Here is a 19,054-nt window from a genome sequence, read left to right as displayed (position 1 = left end):
GCAAGTAAATGAAAAACTAACATGTTTATTATAAGTTTTCCATTAATATTTGACAAATAACATGAGGGTTGTGTCTTTTAATACACGATTTTAATACGCAAGGCCTGGTAGGGTATTTCCAAGGAAATGAGGACAGAAGATAAGACTTATATTTTTCATTATAAAACATAAAAATCGCGAAGAAAGGAAGAAAACGAGGATAAGATAAAGCCTGTGCAAAGTTTACACACACACACACACACACACACATATATATATATATATATATATATATATATACAAAAGTCGTGGCAGAAATTTTATTGTCCTCGTTTTTTTTCATTTTTTTGTGGTTTTATGCTTTATCATAATTAGCCAGTGCGGTCTCAGAAATTATGTATAGAACTTGATTTAACCTTTTCCTTTGCAAATGCTTTTTAAATATTTGCGCTTCAATGGCTGCAGTGAACCGTTTCTACGCGACAATTTTTCGACTCTGGCATCTGCTATCCTTGAGCCGTTTTGCGTTAAAAAATCCCATCAATAGGGTATAGCCTTTGGTATCTATTCATTAAACTGTAGCTATGGTGACGGCCCAGCGTCAATGGATTATTATACTATGGTTTTCTTCATAAATCTAGTATATTTCTTAAATTTTGATAAACATCTTGAAGCAAGATGGGTGAAGCTGACGTTACTATTCAGTCACTTCTAGGAGGATATTTTGTACCAATCCTTGTTTTCATTTTAATAGTATTTCTATGGAGAAAGTATTCAAAGAGTTTCCGTGACTGGTGAGCGAACACTAATCCCTAGAACAGTGCCATATTATCTATGTTTTATGTTGCTAAAAAAGAAAGTTACTAGTTTAGGTTAATAAAAACAAAAAATCTGATCAGAACTGGTCCATGATAATAAATCTGTTCTATATGTTTTTTTTTTTTTCCAATGGATACATAATATATTCAGAATAAGATCAACAAAAGAAGGTATATTTTTTGTTGTTAGCCCTTTTTTTAATCCAAAATTACAAGCCCAGTAACCTGGGCTTGTATTGCCACTCCAAAAAAAGAAATTAATTTAAATCAGTGCATTCGGACAAAAAGTCAAACTATAGAGTAAAGAGCGAGGTATTGAGGAGGTCATATAGGGAATAAGTTCTGCTAGGTTTAAGTTTTGATGTTGCTCCTTTATAAATTATTGTTTTTTATTTAATTTTTGATTATTTTGTACCAATCTTTGTTTTCCTTTTAATAGTATTTCTATGGAGAAAATATTCAAAAAGTCTCCGTGACTGGTGAGTGAACATCAATTCCTAGAACAGTGCCATATTATCTATATTTCATGTTGCAAAAAAAATATAAAAAGTTACTAGTTTAAGCTAATTGAACAAAAAAATCTAGTCAGAACTTGTCCATGATAATAAATCCGTTCTATATGTTTTCTTTTTTTCATTAGAGACATAATTTATTCACAAAAAAATCAACAAAAGAAGGTAAATTTTTCGTTGTTCATATTATTGACTTTCGAATCAAGTAAACATACCACTCGATTCCATTTTTAAAGCTCTTTATGAATACAATAATCGCTTCTACTGCAAATTGGGTTTGTTTTAAAGAGTAGTTTAGATTAGGTTAGATTAAGTTGTTTGTTTTAATTTTGAAACCAATGTTCTAAGCCTTTTTATACCCAAAAACTAGAAATATTTTGGTCATTTTCAAGAACTCAAAAAGGGCTTAAATTTTTAATTTGCGAAAGAAGCGATTATTATATTTGTAGAGAGCTTAAGAAAAAGGCATCGAGTGCTATGTTCACTTTATTCTTAAGTCAATAATATGAACAATAAAAATTTACCACCCGGGCTTGTATTAAAAATCCAAAAAAAAAGAAATTCATTTACATCAGTGCATTTGGACAAAAAATCAAACTAAAGAGTAAAGAGCAAGTTATGGAGGAGGAGACAACCTTTTTCATATAGGGAATAAGTTATGTTTGGTTTAAGTTCTAATGTTGCTCCTTTATAACTCGTTGGTTTTTATTTAATTTTTGATGGTTTTTCAAGTAATACCGGGTAATTCGGCTCCCCTCCATGAAAAATTCGTTCTCTTCACAGAATATTCATCCAAACAAAGTTCCTACCCAGTAAAATACCCCCTACCCTGAAAACTCCCCTTGAACAATTCAATCCTCGCTGAAAATCACCCCCGAAAATTTCTTGTGGACGATTCCGCTTAAAAAATACCCTTAGCATACTTTTATTTGAAAAAGACTTCAATGTCTGATCGTTTTTAAAGTCATGCTGAAAATCCCCCTCTATGGAAAAAGTTTCCCTGAAATCCCCACACTCCCAGTGGAAAATACCGTTGCTCCCGCGGTAAATTCCGCCAAGGAGAATTTCTCCCACGGAATCCCTCCATTGAGAATTTCTCCAGTAGAAAATTCCCCCCTCCGGAAAAATACTTCAGAAAATTCCAGACCCGCTGAAAATTTCCCACGAATATTTCCTCATGTAGCACTGAGTCAACAAAGACAAATTAAGAAAATATAAAAGAATTTCGTAAATGAATTCTGGCAAATTTCAGCAGTATCAAATTTGTAAGTATACCCCTGGAAACTTCTCTCCCCATGGAAAACTCTCACCATGGAAAATCTCCCAAGCACAAAATTCCCCCTCCTCCGAAACGTCTATAGGCTATACTTCCCAATAACAAATAGTACACGTGAACAATGGACAAATTTTCTAACTTACAGCCATTTCCCCAGGGGCTGTGGGGGTCATTTTATCTCTGCAGTTATAGTTATTGGACCTTCCAACTATGTTGAGCCAAATAGCTACTTCAAAATTTTGTCGGAAGACCATGGAGAATAAAGGGTGTGGAATGGGGGCTAGTTGCCCTCTAATCTTTTTGGTCATTAAAAAAGCTGACTAGAACTTTTGATTTCTGATCAAGTGAGTCCTCTCCCGATCTTCTATGATCACTAATTCAATATGTTCACCACTGAAAAAAAATATATACATGCATCCGTGATCTTACTTTTGGCCAAAAATAGAAAATACCACATCATGGTTGCTGCGGTACCTTAAACCTAGTAAAGAGCAAACCATAGCCCCTCATACCAAAAGTTGAAAAACATATTTTGAAAAAAAACTGCTTAGTGAAAAAAATTGTCGTCTGACACGGATTCAGGAATGGTAGCTATTATTTCGGTTGTCTTAAAAATAAAAGTTTATTGCGGAAAGAAATATATGGTGATTTCGAAACAAAGCCGAAAACCCCTCGAAAATGGCGTCACATCAAAATGAAAAGTGTACCATTGGAATAAGCCTGGTCGAAAACCTTGTACACGGAAATTACAGTCGCCCATCTTGAACAACAAGAAAAATCACTTTTTTGTGTGGGTAGCATTGATCTGTCTCACATTTTTTCTTTTTCTTTTTTTTTTTTTACCAGGGCTAGTGGGTTACCACAGCACCCTAGAAAGATGTTTAACAGCTCATTCAAAAGCTATTTCTCATATCTACGTGCTTTTTACAAATTCCAACATCTGCAAGTGCCATATGCTACTAAAAATGGCACTTTTTGTCCTATTTCTCAAGGGATGGGTGCCATAACATTGTAGAAAGATGTTGAATAGCTCATATAAAATCTATTGCTCATATCTACTTTCTTCCTATACATTCTACAACATGCAAGTGCCAAATGGCTCTAAAACAGCACTTTTGGTACCATGTCTCAAGTAGAAAAGCTGGGGCCAGTGGGCTACAAGAACTTTTTAGAGTGATGTTTAATGGCTCATTTGAAAGCTATTGCTCATATCTACGTGCTTTTTATCATCTGTAACTGGGATATAGCACTAACAACAGCACTTTTGGTGCCATTCTTAAGTGGAAAAGCTTGGAAGAAGTTAATTCTTAGTGTGCAGTTCATATTTAATCAAACAGTTCGTGGTAACGAACTGTAGTAAGAAGTGACCCGGCTCAATAGTAACCAAAACTCTAAAAAACTAAATTTTGATACCGATTGTTACATCAAAGAATCGTGTTAAATTGCTGATTTTAAATATATAAGTTTCATCAAGCTTAATCTTACCCATCAGAAGTTACGAGCCTGAGAAAATTTGCCTTATTTTAGAAAATAGGGGGAAACACCCCCTAAAAGTCATAGAATCTAAATGAAAATCACACTCAGATTCAGCGTAGGAGAGAACCCTACCGTAGAAGTTTCAAGCTCCTATCTACAGAAATGTAGAATTTAGTATTTTTTGCCAGAAGACAGATCACGGGTGCGTGTTTTTTTTTTCTTCTTCGTCTTCTTCTTCTTCTTTCCCCAGGGGTGGTCCTATCGACTTTTCTTTTAAATCAATCTATTGATTCTTAAAATTTTCTAGAGCTCATTTCATATGAGCTCTTGGCTCTTCCGACCTCTTCACAAGTGCCATATAAGGTCTTAGCTCTTGTTTTAATTGTATACTGGAAGTTACTGATATCACAGCTCGTGTAAGACTATGGAAAGCGTTATTGGTTAGTTTGTTGCTGTGAGGCTACAAACTCACTTTTGACTGCTAAAGCAATATTCTTGTTTTTTATACTTGGCTTCTGTGTTTTCAAAAGCGCTAGTTTTCGATAATCCTGAAAACATAGAGAAATATCACCAGCTGGTTATTTGCACTAATTTCATCGATATATGCTAAATAGCCCGTGAAGTAATAATTTTTGTTCGTTCTTACTCTCGACTTCGCTCTTTACTTCCCTCAAAATTTTTTTTGCAAATATGATAAAAAGGATCAAATATGCCTTCCTTCTTTTTCCACTGCAAAACCTGTTTGTGAACGATTGATAGTTTAAATAATTCGGGGTTCTTGCCCCAAGGGGTGGGGGGGGGCTATAACAGCCTGGGAAAAATATTTATTGACCTATTAATAATTCGAAAAAAAAACAACTGCTTCAAAATTTGATCCTATATCAGGGGTGGTTACGTCTGCAGGTAGCAAGGACAAAAGCATCGGCAGGGGAGTGGTTGCTGCCAATGACTTTTGACCCTTAAAAAAGGGACTAGAACTGCCAACTTCCTTTCATGTGAACCCTCTTTGAAATTTCTACAACCACACCTTTCTTACCAAGTGGTCAGGGAAAAATAGTACATGGGAGGCACATGACACTTTACTATAGACAACGCTCCGTGTTGCCTCGGATATGTCTCCTTAATTGATTAGAACAAAGACTAGTATTCCAAAAAACTGGCTGCTCATGGGTTTATTAACCAATAAAATGTTCTGTAAATCCTACGGCATGGCCGCCACTCTATTAAAGTGTATCTATGCCACTTTAAGCTCTTACATTTGAGATTGCACACCCCGCCCCATATCGATCCTGGAAGCCCACTTTTTTTTTACCTTTCACCCGATCTGATTGAAGCGGCTTTCGTCAAATTATGATATGATACCCACTGAAGCTGTGCGGGTATCCAAGGGAACTTGTAGCGCTGAAGGTGTGACAGGTTTTTCCTTATTCAGTTTGGGTCCTTAAAAAGTGTGCTAGAACTTAAAATTTTCGATCGAATGAGCGCCTTCTTAACTTTCTACGGATAACCATTGTAATTGAGGATCCCTGAGGGGTATTAATAAAGTGTAAACTTAAGGTTTCGATTTTCGTATTTTAGGGTGTTTGCGAAGTTTACTATTGTAATGCTGAAGAAGTACCATATAAATCACGAGTCACAAAAAAAACTCCATTTTCAACCTCTCCATGACCAGGACTCTTGCGATCCAGAGTACAAAAATAAGGGGATACTTCGTGTTTTAGAAATTGGTGCCGGTGGTGGAGCCAATTTTCAGTTTTTCCCCAACAATTGTGAGCTAACAGTAGTTGAGCCAAATGAATTTTTCAAGCCTGCCTTTTTCGAGTCTCAGTCCAAGTAAGTAATTGTTATCTCATTTCGATATTCTTTTTTTTCATTCTGCTCTTAAACTAGTTATACTTCCCTCTAAAAACTTCTCTTTTTAAATTGTTTTGTAAAAAAAATTCATTTTAATATAATAATGTATAGGACAGTAAACCCAGAAAAAAAATTCCATTGATCTCTACTTTGTTTTAATATATTGATCAATTTTATTTAACTCTATCTTCTTAGACGATGAAACATCAAACCGTAAGAAAAACCAAAACTCTTTTCCAGGTATTGCTTACTTTACCTTTGACGCGTACTAGACGCTGTTCCGCCTCACCCAGTATCCGTAATTTCACCAGCAGAAGTCTTCCATGAGGTTTGGTCATATGGAACGACTTCGACATGGTTGAGCATATCTCTGTCCCATACTACTAACAATTCACTGCAGCACTAAGGTGCCTGAGGCCAACACAGCTGCGCACGCTCCTCCTCTATTACAATCTATTCAAAGCTTCCTTCTTTACACCCTCCCAAAAAGTTTTAATTACCATTTACTCATTATTTACAACGTCGTCCCACCCCATTCGGGGATGACCGGCTCTTCGTTTGGCCCTAAATTGATGACTATCTTCCGAAGAGTCCACGTTTCAGGACCATACTTGACCACTGTCATTTTTGTATCTTCCGATATTCTAATCTTGGTTCGCAGACTTATCATCCTATTCTTCCAAACGTTTTTATGTACTTTTCGGTTATCCGAAATACGCCCAAGAAGTGAAGTTAGGTCAATCCTAATGAAATATAACAAAACATGATAATACAGTATTACATTACAAACAAATTATGGGAACTTAGCCCAACAAAACCTAACCCAACATCCACCCACCCCACTAAAATGCAAATATATGGCCCACCCAAATTATACAAGTCCAATGCATTGTATCATCCGCCATTTGTATCTGTAGCTATGAAACCTGTTTTCTGAGATGCAACCTAACCATTATTCTTGAATGGGTTTCCAGTAACTGACAAGTACGCTTTTTTCAACTGTGAAAAACACCCTGGGCCTTGGCTATTCTACTTTAAAGACCTTTAATGCGTTCACCATTTTTACTAATAACCCAGGAAGGTGAAACTATCCATATTCAATCTTCTCATTACCCAACATTAGGGGCGTCGTTTAGGGGGGGGGGGCTCTCCAATAATGTGGAGAGAGAAAAATTATTATATATCCCATGCCCCTTGACTGTCCGGATACAGACCCCTTTTGCCCCTCCCCAATAAAAATGCTGGAGATTGGCCCCTGCCCAACATCATCTCTTTACCTTGATTTATTCCTAATCTAAGCGACTTAGTCTTCTTCGTATTGATTTTCAGACATATTCTTGCACCCTGAGCTCTCAGAACCTCCAAGAACACTTGAATATATTAGGTGAAAAAAAAATTTACTAAGATATTCAAATCATCTGCATCATCTATGTGTAAGAGAGTTTTGCCTTCCAATTTGATTCCATGCTTTCCCATAACGTTTGCCGAGTTCCTTATGACCAAGTAAATCAACATGTTTCACATAAATTAGGAAAAGAACACGACCCTGATTGACTCCTGATTCAATACGAAACCAGCTACTAGCCCCATTTCCTACCTTTTCTGAAGCAAGATTGTTCTCGTACATCGCACTAATTACTTCAGTGTATGTATCTGGTACACAGGGATGGAGATGGCGGGGGGCAAGGTAGCAGCCTATCTCAAGTGCTGGTTCGCATGGGGTGCTAGATTGTAAGGCGCTCTTTGATCCAGTCAAACAAAATTTTAAGCGTATTTTCAAGCTCTGGAATGTGCCAACGTTTCGGAGCGGACAGTAGGCGTGGCTTTGTTTGGAGAGTGACAGGGATAGAAGAGGAGATGAGTGGGATGACAGAAGGATGGTCCCCTCTTTTAGGAACGTCCAGAGGTAACTTTACTCGTAGGAAACAATTTTGTGCATTCATTTTTGACTCTTCCAATGCGTTCAGACAGTGGAACCTTCAAAGGGTCTGAGAACCTTCAAAGCGTTTTACAATTTCATGAAAAGACCAGTAGAAAGCGCTGTTCTGAGTAATACGTTCTAAAGTAATACGTGTGTGTGGTTTTGTAAAGTATTTGCATTTGGGAACTTTCATATTCAGTACAGCACATCTCTTATACATTGTTCAATTATCAACTTCAATATTAATATAATGATTCTAATATCGACGCAACTATATTGTTAAGTTCTGAATTAAATATATCTGTGGATTGTGTCCAGCGTTTATATATATATATATATATATATATATATATATATATATATATATATATATATATATATATATATATATATATATATATATATATATATATATATATATATATCAATAGAAAAGGGTTTACTTTTTTTCTTTTCGTTTATTTCCTAAAAGACCCCATATTGAATTAAGTATGTTCTATTATGGGTAGAAGGAAATACCTGTGGAGCTCTTAAAAAATGTTAATGTTTTTAGGCTACGAACTCGTCTTTATTGTACTTTCTCTTTGTTACAGTGCATTCCAAGTTGCATTTTTTTTTTTTTTTTGCATTTACTTATTTCCGGCAATAGGTTTATATTCAGGATTATATCTATGTGCTTGTTGAAGGAGTGAAAAACGATTCAAATTTTACAGTTCAAGCACTATTCAGGAAGATGGAAAAAACTATTATTGTTTATGTCTACCACAGGAATTATGTTCAATATAATTATTTTAAGAGCATCATGAAAATGATTTACTGGCTAAATCGTTTTTGCACAGACTAAGGAGAGGATTTTTTTTTTTTTTTTTTTTTTTTTTTTTTGGTTGAGGTTGAAAATGAAAAAGTTGAACTTACTCCCATAAATTGAATAACACATATCATTCGGTTGAAATTGTTGTTAACCGTTTGACTTATATTTTTATTAGGAATATCTATGAACTGAGCTTTACTGTATGGGTCAACCTAAGCAATCACTTGTTTTCAATGTCATCTATATTTATGTAGAAAAGGTTGTCCATCCCTCATGAACTATAACCTGGCCTAGAAAACCAAAAATGGAATATCATTTATGAGGTATATACAGGGTTTATCTATGATTTTACTCCTACGATCCCGAAGAAACAGGATTAAAGACGGAGAATTTCTACTTCTAACCTACGAGTCCGAACATGCGACATAAAAACCACTGACCAAAGACCTTCCATATAGTCATAGGTCATAAGTAGTTTAATAGTCTAGGTTCAAACTTGAAAAAAACTGAGGCTGATGTGAGTTGGAGGGGGCATGGGCCAAACGGCCTCTCTTTATGGTGTTCAAAGTGATTAGAAAGCCTTTCATCACTTCTATTTCCTTAAGGTAAAAATGTCCGTATATCTAATAAAAAGTATCCATAAACACTCTATCTTATGAGCTATGTGCATAATGTGGTATTCCTTTCCCTTGAGCAGCCCTTATTATCTCGCCGTATAATTTGGGTGGCTTTGGATGACATATTGCTAAAGATTGTCCTTTTCGGCCAACCGTCTAGGGCTAAACGGAAAACAGGTCGTCCTCCTCTGGGGTGGGAGGATGTCATAAAGAAAGATTTGAAGGCAATGGGGACTTCTTAAGAGGGAGTAAAGAGGGAGGCTTTGAATAGATTGGCATAGAGGAGGGGCGTGCGTGGCTGTGTTGGCCTCAGGCGATTCGGTGCTGCGGTAAGTTGTTAGTAGTTAGTTGTAGTAGTCTTTTTAGCACTTGGGCACCGAAGGGGAGGGAGGTTGCACTCTAATCGGGTTCACTCCCGCAAAACAGCGCTGTAGCTTGAAATTTACTATCAGATAAACCCTTCGTCGATTTCCTACGACCATTGGTTCTATGTGATCATTCCTTTAGAAATATTAAAAAAATAATATAAGGCACATTCCTCTTTACTAAGTCAACTCTATTGCATTAACTAACATCAAAGAAGATATGTATCTCCGCGGCAGAGCGTTATTAGATATAAGAAACTGTATTTCTAAAGAGCTTATTATTGAAAACAGATTTTTATGATAAGTACTTATATACGTTTTTTTTCAGACACCCGGACATAAAACTTCATCGGTTCGTTGTTGGATGCGCTGAAGATATGAAGGACGTTGAAAGTGAAAGTATTGACGCTGTTGTATCGACTTTGGTCCTTTGCTCTGTCGCTGATGTGATGCAAGTACTCAAAGAAGTCAAAAGGATCCTTGCAGTGGTAAGATCAATATTGCTCCATGCTTAATGCTGGCCTATATTACGTCCTATCTCTATTGACATTGTAAAAAGTCTGTAGTTTAATAAAGAAAGGGTTACCAAACCTGCAATTATGTATATGTGTTTCTGTTAAAGTGGCAAAATGAACAAACAATTTAATGCTATATTAAGAGGGAACCCTCCCCTCCGAGCTAAGCTGGTTCCGCGGGGTCCGTGGGGGAATCCAGACATACAAAATCTACGTTTGGGAAGTCAGCTAAAGCTGAAAAGTTTACTGTTACCCTCTCCAGGGACCTCTTTGTAACTAGGCACAGGTCTGGGGGTGTCAGCACTCGCGAGCTGGCTTTAGTAAAGTTCGATTCAATCTCGTACTCAGGGAACAGAAAAATTGTTCACATGATTTTTAAATTTATTGAAGAATTAATAGGTAGAGTAGAGACTAGAGATATAATCGTCTTATCTGCTGTGCTTGTCAATTGACTAGCCCTTATCTTAGAGCGCCACTTATATTCTAACGCTTTTTTTCTTTAAAGAACTCTAACTCTCTCCAAAGTCTAAAAAAAGGGTCTGATTAGGAGCCATATTGCAAGAACTGCGCACAACTTACTACTTGCTCAACAGATATGGTCAATGCTACAGCTATCCCCAAATTTTCAGGAAAATCTCCGAAAAAAGTTTCTTCTTGCGAGTACCAATGAAACTGTTCGTGAATTTCTACACTCGCACGCGCAAATAACTTCATTCAACACGATAAAGAAAACAAATGAAACAACCTTTACACATTTCGTAAACCGAATCACTTCCATCTTCCGAAATTAAGGTCAGAAACAAGATTGGAGATAATAATGCTGAAAATTTTTTGATAAAACTAAAATAAAAACCCTACCAAAGTGGAAGACAGAAGATGAAGAGTTTGGTGAATATTGTCAACGTCAATGGAGACAAGGTCCTTTTAAGAGTAATACAAATTATTATCTATTACTGAAAGACGAAAAAAGCTAAGCGGGGCAACTTTTCGCAGAGCAGCAGTTAAAAAACAGGAGAAACAGATTATTCTATGCTCACCAAGGAAAATAGTTGACAGTTCCATTATACAAAAAAGAAGTGGTATAAAATGGTATCAGATAATCAGAGGAAAAGTTTTCAGCCAGTGAAAAGACAAAGCAGATGCTTGGAAAAGTAAGTATCCCCCCCCCCCGAAAATATTAGTACAACTCTTAAAAAAGAAGCAAAACTACATTAAAACAAGTCTTTGATGCTACAAAATTGGGAAAACTGTCAAAAGAGCTAGTTTTCGCCCATGGGAAAGGCTATATTCAGGTATCAATGACGCAGATGACGTGACAAATCCTTTTTGTACATTCAGTGAAAAAATTAGAACGGTAAATTTGTCCCCCCCCCCCTATAACTTGAAAGGTAGCGCATATAGTAGCATAGTAGAATATGAAACCTGCATAAAGATTATAACAATCTGCGACAATGCGTCAGTATATTACCAAGGAAGCGACGACAGCTGTACTGTCATTATTAAGCACAGTCAAAAGATACATGAGTTAAATGATTCAAATAGAAAAGGAATTTTTGGGGGGAGTGTGTCAGTGATCATTCCAGAGAATAGATTGTTACTGTGTTCTATTACAAAGAGGAACCAAGCAAAATAAAGACACTGACAAGCAAAAAATAGCAGTAGTGTTGTAAAATTACCGTAAAATAAAAACTCGGTAATTAAATTTCGCAAAATAAGGTAAAATTGATAAAATATGGTAAAAAACTCTAGGAAATATAGGGTAAAATTGGTGTTTTACAGTTGCCTTGTAGGTACAAGAGCAGTTAAGCATTACTTTTTAAGCATCACTTTCAGATTTTAATGAAATACTTTGATGATTCTGATTTTCCTGGGCTTAAAAAAGGTAATGTTCCTTCATCTAGAGCTGTAAAAACTGCAAGCCCTCGTAAAATATGTCAGTAAAATATGTAAGATACCGGCGAAATACCGGTAAAATAGGTAAAATGTGTAAGTTACATAAAATAGACCAATTACGTAAAATAGTTAAAATACCAATTTTACGGGTGTTCGCAGAATTATGGTAAAATCCCCAATTTCATCCATACCATTTTACCAGTTACAACACTACTTAGTAGCAATCCCTATATATTACGAACCTCATGTTGAAATAAAAAATAATCACTGGAGAAATAATTTGGCTAAAAAAGGAAACCGTGGAGGTCTGCGACCACCACGAGAAATTAAGTAAAAAGGCTGTGATCCTTAAACACATTTTGTGGGACACCGAACACTCCATGCACCATTCAAAATCATCGCTTATTACCACTCGGCTGCACCACCAACTGAATATACAATCCTTTAATTAGAAAAGATAAAAGGCCAATGTGATGAGGTTTTCTCGGGGCTCTGTCCTTATTTCTGATACTACGAATAGATTTCAGCGATATATAGAATTAATTGATTTTACGCACATTTGTTAATGGCTAAAAATCTTTTGGTGAATGAAAATCCGAAAGTCCACCAATGAGAAAAAACAAGTGTTGGTTGTTCTGTATAAAATTAGTATCTCTAATTCTGTGATACGAGGGAAATTTTAGTTTGTGTTGAAAAGCATGATAATAAAAATATTTAAGTGGCCCTACGCTAGGTTACTACTCCTTGCGGAATAGTCCCCTCTCCTACTTCTTCACTATCATCAGCGATTGCATAATCCTTCAAAATGAATTCTACACTTCATAGAAATAAAGAGAGGAAAGAAAATTTATCCTTAAAGAGCACTGGACTTTACTTCTATGATTTGTGTCCTGTTACATAAATTAATAATAAGAACCATATGCCCGATTATTATGTTGATGAAAGGGAGCTCTAATTTGAATTAATTTCTATGCTGACACAGGACTTGAATATCACTGAACGCTATTGTTAAAATAATATCAAATGATCATTATAGCGACGAAGACCACACTGCCTTTCCACAACAAAGAAACACAGAGTAGAAACAAAAGGGAAACTCTTTTCTAGACAGTGGAATCAGTTCAGTGGATATTTCGGCCCTATGTCCAAGGGTCTTCAGCACAATACGAGAAAGAAAAAAAATATATATATATATATATATATATATATATATATATATATATATATATATATATATATATATATATATATATATATATAAACTTACATTAAAATGTGAGAATTAAAACTAACAATTATTAGTTAATAAAAACTAATAATAATTATTAGTTTTAATTATCACATTTTAATGCTGTAACTATGCTGTAAAATATAATTTTACTATACTTACTATACTTTTACTATACTTACAAATGATATAAAATCAAATCACAGAAAAGGCATGTTGAGGTCGGTACGGTTCTTTTGTGCCCATCTTATACGTTTTAAAGTGCCTATTATCAAGATTACGGTTCCTCGAAATGCAGATTTTTGGCAAAGGACGCTTAATCGTACTTTTTCTTAATGGAAAATCCATACCTAACTTAGAAGTAGTCTAAAATGATTAGCGAAACATGGCGCGCCTTAAGTAGACACTTAAGTAGAGGGAATCGTTAAAATACTCATAGCTTGTAGTTTACTTAGTGAGATACGTTTCTTATGCTTGAATTCATATTCAGTATATTTGTTTTCGTTGGTGGGTCAGCGGTTTTAAAAGCGAAAGCCCTTATATGAAATTTATGGATTGTTTAGCACGTTAGATAAAGATAATTTTTATTCAAGACAAATATGAGATTCGCCGCTAACACTAGCCCTAGAAAACTTGAATTATTAAATTATAGCTTAAAGCACCAAAGACAGTAAAAGTGAAATCTGATTCTTTAAATTGGTTAAGTGAAAACTTACGCAATCATATATGTCCTAAGAAATCAGGAAAACCTGGGAACTCAATTTTTAATGAAAGAGACCTCCATTTACAGCTATGAAGCTTTAGCACTTAGAGAGCGCTAAGTTTGAAAATGAGGAATGCGAGTGAAAAATCAGCAGAGAATGAGCGAAAAAAAATATGTTATCAGGGATCTCTAGAAATTGTAACTTTCCTGATCGGTGTAGCAAAAGAAAAATACTGCAATACTGAATACTGAAAAATACAAAAGCAAAAGAAAAATTTTCAGTAAACTGGGTTAAAAAATTTTTACTTGAACGCTTAACGTTATGTAAGAATATAACCCTAACATCTTGTTGTAAAAAAAAAGAAATTGAAAAGAAATGTATATGTCATTGAATAGCTAAAAACCAAAGCTTTGCATTAATATGTTCATTATCAAAATTATTCAAGGTTGACCACTTACATGTGGGTAAGTCAAATTATTAATTGACTTGCCTGTAGGCATCAATATTTTTAAAAGATGAATCATCCATTGATTTCGAAAATATTATAGCACAAATATAAGAGTCGGGGCGTTAGACTAGCCTATTTTGTACAACAAGAAAAGCATTGTCAAATTAACGAATTAGCACGCTTGTTTTTTTCACGGTTGAATGTAGCACCATGGTGAAGCTGCAATCGAAAAAAAATCTTCATAATTTTCTAACAGCCTTAAGAGAAATCTAAAAAATCCTGGTTTTTAAGTAAAAGTAGACCTAACACGGAACCAAGGGGCAACAAATTCTTTCATTTTAATGTCCTTCGTGTTCTATGATTTGTACAAGACAAAATTATTTGTTTCTATTAATTACATACATCCATGCACTTTGTTCTTTCATTTTAAATGCTTCATTTTACCTTTCTTGGCTCTTTTTCATGGAGTTGGTAGGCTTAGCGGAGCAACTTCGCCCATTCCTATTCTTGTGAATTGTTTTAGCATCAGAAATTACAATAATCTATTTTCTTTTCAGGGTGGCAAATTTTATTTTTGGGAACACGTCCATGAGCGTCCAGGAAGCTATCTACACACTATCCAGAATTTGATGTCAATGTTTATCTGGCCACTCCTGTTCGACAACTGCCAGCTAAATCGTAATATAGATGACATGATTGCCAAAAGTGGTTTTAGTTCATTGACACAAAACCGATTTTATGCCACCGGTACGACAGGGCTGTTCCAGCTAATCAAACCTCATGCAAGGGGAATTGCGACAAAATAGTACATTAGTGATGGGTCATTTTAAAATGTTGTTTTTGCACTCTATGTCAAATCTCAGAGGGAATGGTCTTCCAATGTTAAATTTTATGAATAATTACTTTAAACAGAAACACCTAAAAGTCTCTCGGTTTAGGTGCATTAGAATTTTTTTTTTCTTGCAGTAATAGAAGTGGGCTATAATGATTGTGTAATTTTGCGATTGGATAGACATAAAATTTAACTTGTTTCATGACATAGTCGAGCCTAAAACAAAAGGAGTTTTTCCCAGTATGTAGAAAGTGGCAGCAGGGGTTTTAATACCTTCTCAAAAATATTTTTCACTTCCAAGATAAAAAAGTAAACACAACATATAGTTTAATAATAGTGTGTAATATGAAGTAAATGTACCTCTGCCAATGCGAAGAGTAAATATAAACCTATTATAAAAATCTTTTTCATTTTCTCCCTTATTTGGAAAAAAAGCAAAAAAGAACTTCTGATATAACCCTGTTCGCTTTGGGTAAAACAGTACTGTACCAAGACCGAAAATTTCTAATTTTGAAACTATTCAACCTAATTCAGTAAGACCATTGTCTTCCAATCACCTTTGAGGTTTGACTGTTAGTGCAAAAATTTAAGAAACTTTTTTACAGGGTTTTTCTATGCTTCTAGTAATGGTACTATATGCTTTTAAACTAATCCTTTCCTTTTTGTTGCAAATGAATAGGTAATGAAAAATAAAAGAGATGACGCAAAAAATGTTAATTTGACTATGTCCATCTTTTGCCATAATCGTCGCCTATTGTTACACCATCGGAGTTTTATGGGTACGTCTGTGTAGTGGAAAAGAGAAGGGCTAAGAAGACCCAGAAACAAGACTAACTAAGAAATAAAGAACAAGAACACTCATGATTTTGATGACTGCTAGCAATCCTACGCGTTCCTTTCTCTTTCCAATTTTCTGTTTTCAGATAAATTTTTATATGAAGCCTGTAACTAATTCGTATAAACAAGCGTAATCCGGGCTAACGCTAAGAAATTGATCGAACAGAAGCAATTTAAAAATTTTGTGTGCTACTAATACAACTAGTACATCCTATTCAGCACATCAGAGCTTTATTTAGTCAAGTCCATGTTTATTCTTGTATACCAATCTTGAACTTCAGGATTGTTTAAATATGTTCAAACTGTTTAATTATTGTATGAATGTATTGTGGTTTTAATAATTATTAAGTAACAGAAGTTGTATTTTTTACTATCAATATAGGAACAAAACCGATTTTGACTAGGCACCTTAAATTAAGAGATCTTATGTCTGGTGACAGCCAATTAAAATTTTCTTCTTCTTCTTAAAAATAGCACCTGGAATCCTAAACGGGCTCCTTTCGTCTTCCAACTGTACCTTTTCACAAAAATAATGCATCCAAAAAAATACATAATACAACATTCACATACAATTCATTGCAAAATATAGAATTTGATGGACTTGTAGAAAGTGCATGTACTCGAGCTGCCTGCTCGGCCGGCTGGTATCGATTGTGCCATTCTACTTTATATCATTCTAAAATCGAAAAACATTCCCGGCAAAAAAATGGTATTGAATTTACACACAATAAACCCTTATAGGTCCTTCGAAAATGATTACTTACGTCCAGAAAATCGCAAATTTTTCTGTGCAAAACAACACTTAATTTCAGGACCACTTTTGCTTTCTATGCTTTCAATTTTCCTATGCAAAACAACCACTTAATTGTAGGATCACTTTAGTAAATGTGTTCCTCGGTTTCTGCAAAATATATAAGTAATTACATGCTCCCATACAGTTAATAAATCATTTAATAACTTTTCCTAATATTTACTTGCAGACAAGAAATGAACAACAATTTTAAAAACTGAAATGTTTAAAGTCCTATATAATAGCGTTCCTGGGTTGGGCCCGATTGCCAGTTAGTCGCTAGGATGAAAATGAACACGACACCATCTTGCGGTAATTTCCGGGTCAAAGTTTGGCTTCATTCTTCAATTTAGTTTGGTTCGTTTTAGATCTTTTATCCTTTAATCCTTTCCCTTGAAAATTAATTACTAATTGTGAAATGAGTCATTATTCTGCCTTGATTTTGGAAGTCTAAATCGTATTAACAAGCTCAGGTTTGTATTCAACACAGTCTCAAACATCCTTGAAAACTAACTCGAATCATAGAGGCTGGAACCTAAAAAAAAAGTAAGTGCTAACTGCAATCCACGAAGAGGAATTTCTAATTTTTACAAGCTGAAAACAAAATATCAGAGGGCCGACTCTCCGTTGAAGTGAATGCACTCCATTGAACTATATGGTACAAGGTTTGAAATAAAAAAAATTAAGCATATAGCAAAGTGGGTTTCAACTCTCATTGAAATATTGAAAATTTCGGTCATGATGTGTCAACTTAAGCTGCTCTAATGTAAGACTCTCCTAAATTTCATCAGGGATTTTGTCAGGTCCTGCATTAAGAACTCATAATGAGGATCGTCTATGGATGCAACTGTGAAAAAAAAGCCTAAACATTACATTAATGCATCGCTGAATCATTTCATGGCCCAAAAGTTGGGTGACAGTACATTTCCTCATTTCTAAAACCAAATGTATATATGACAACTTTTCGAAGTCTCACAAGACAGAGTCTAAATAAGGTGCGCTAGAACTGCATCTTCTAGAGTTATATTCAAACAAGAAAAACTTGTAAAAATTAAAATTAATAGCTGAATAACTAGCATAATACATCTAGAATATACAGAGTAGTATTGAAGCTAGAGGAACTCTTAAGCACAATAGCTTACTTTTTGAAAGTTTCAGGAACGCCCTACGGTTTTAGACAGAATTATTTCTGGTCAAAGAGTAATACATTCTAAGTAATCCATATGCTACTTTATTCAATGTGTTACTTCAACATGTGTTTTAAATGTTTATATTGTTGCTTGTCAATAAAAGAATTTCTAACACAACTTTGTTTTCATTTTAATCTGGAGCTACAAATACACACATGATGTTCCCGACCTTTCTGCCCGATCCACACTAAACATTGGCACTGTTTCTGTTTTTGTCTAACCTGTTTGTTTAAAAATACAGAAAGGAACGGAAAACAGAAATAGGTCATCTGTTTTTGTCAGACCTTTTTCTGTTCTGTTTTTTAACCTGTTTCTTCCGTCTCTGTATTTTACCTGTTTTTTTTTTTTTTTTTACCGAGCGCTTGCGCTTGAAATTAAAGGCAACTGTTCAAAAACCCCACATAACCGGTTAAGAAATCCATCCATTTTTAATGCACATGAGTTAGCTAATGCTCAAGCGAAATTTTCAGGGCAATCCAGGTCTATCACCCCACTTCTCCCCAAACCCAACCATGGACTTGGACCCTTCCTATAATCAATACTAATTTCTTATACTGGACCAAAGAAGTTACCCCAGTCTACTGCAGAAAAAAATTGCTGAACCCAATAAAATTACATACAGTGACCATTTCCTCATTTTTGTTAATGGGTCTAAAATAAATGAAAAGGTTTTGAGTGGAGCTTATCTACCATCCCTCAATACAGCAGTTAATCAGAGACTGTCCGATAATGTTTCTATTATGTCAGCGGAGTCAAATGTCATAATTATGGCATTACAGTATGTTAAGAATAATTTCTCATAGAGCCGTAATATGCAAAATATTATAGTATATCCTGAATTGATGTCACGCCTAGAGCTCCTATATATGGCATCCCAATATAAGATGGATATAAATTCATTCCATTGTCCAACTCTCACAAATGCCCTTGCTTCACGAGGCATAATGACGTATTTCCAATATGTTCCATACCACTCAGGCATTATCAG

General features: G+C 35.1%; 1 protein-coding gene across 1 annotated transcript; it reads left to right on the top strand.

Moving 5' to 3' along the window:
* The first annotated feature begins 600 nt into the window (after positions 1 to 600).
* LOC136029193 (thiol S-methyltransferase TMT1A-like) lies at positions 601 to 18,183 on the top strand. The gene is made up of 4 exons (XM_065707331.1): positions 601 to 773; positions 5,640 to 5,894; positions 9,958 to 10,117; positions 14,975 to 18,183. The coding sequence occupies exons 1-4, from the start codon at positions 658 to 660 to the stop codon at positions 15,221 to 15,223; spliced, it is 780 nt and encodes a 259-aa protein (XP_065563403.1). The 5' UTR covers positions 601 to 657; the 3' UTR covers positions 15,224 to 18,183.
* The last annotated feature ends 871 nt before the right edge of the window (positions 18,184 to 19,054 follow it).

Source organism: Artemia franciscana, chromosome 7 (genome assembly GCF_032884065.1).
Source record: "Artemia franciscana chromosome 7, ASM3288406v1, whole genome shotgun sequence".
In the NCBI taxonomy this organism is placed as follows: domain Eukaryota; kingdom Metazoa; phylum Arthropoda; class Branchiopoda; order Anostraca; family Artemiidae; genus Artemia; species Artemia franciscana.
Note: the sequence above shows the minus strand (reverse complement) of the source record. Positions and strands in the feature narration are given on the sequence as shown.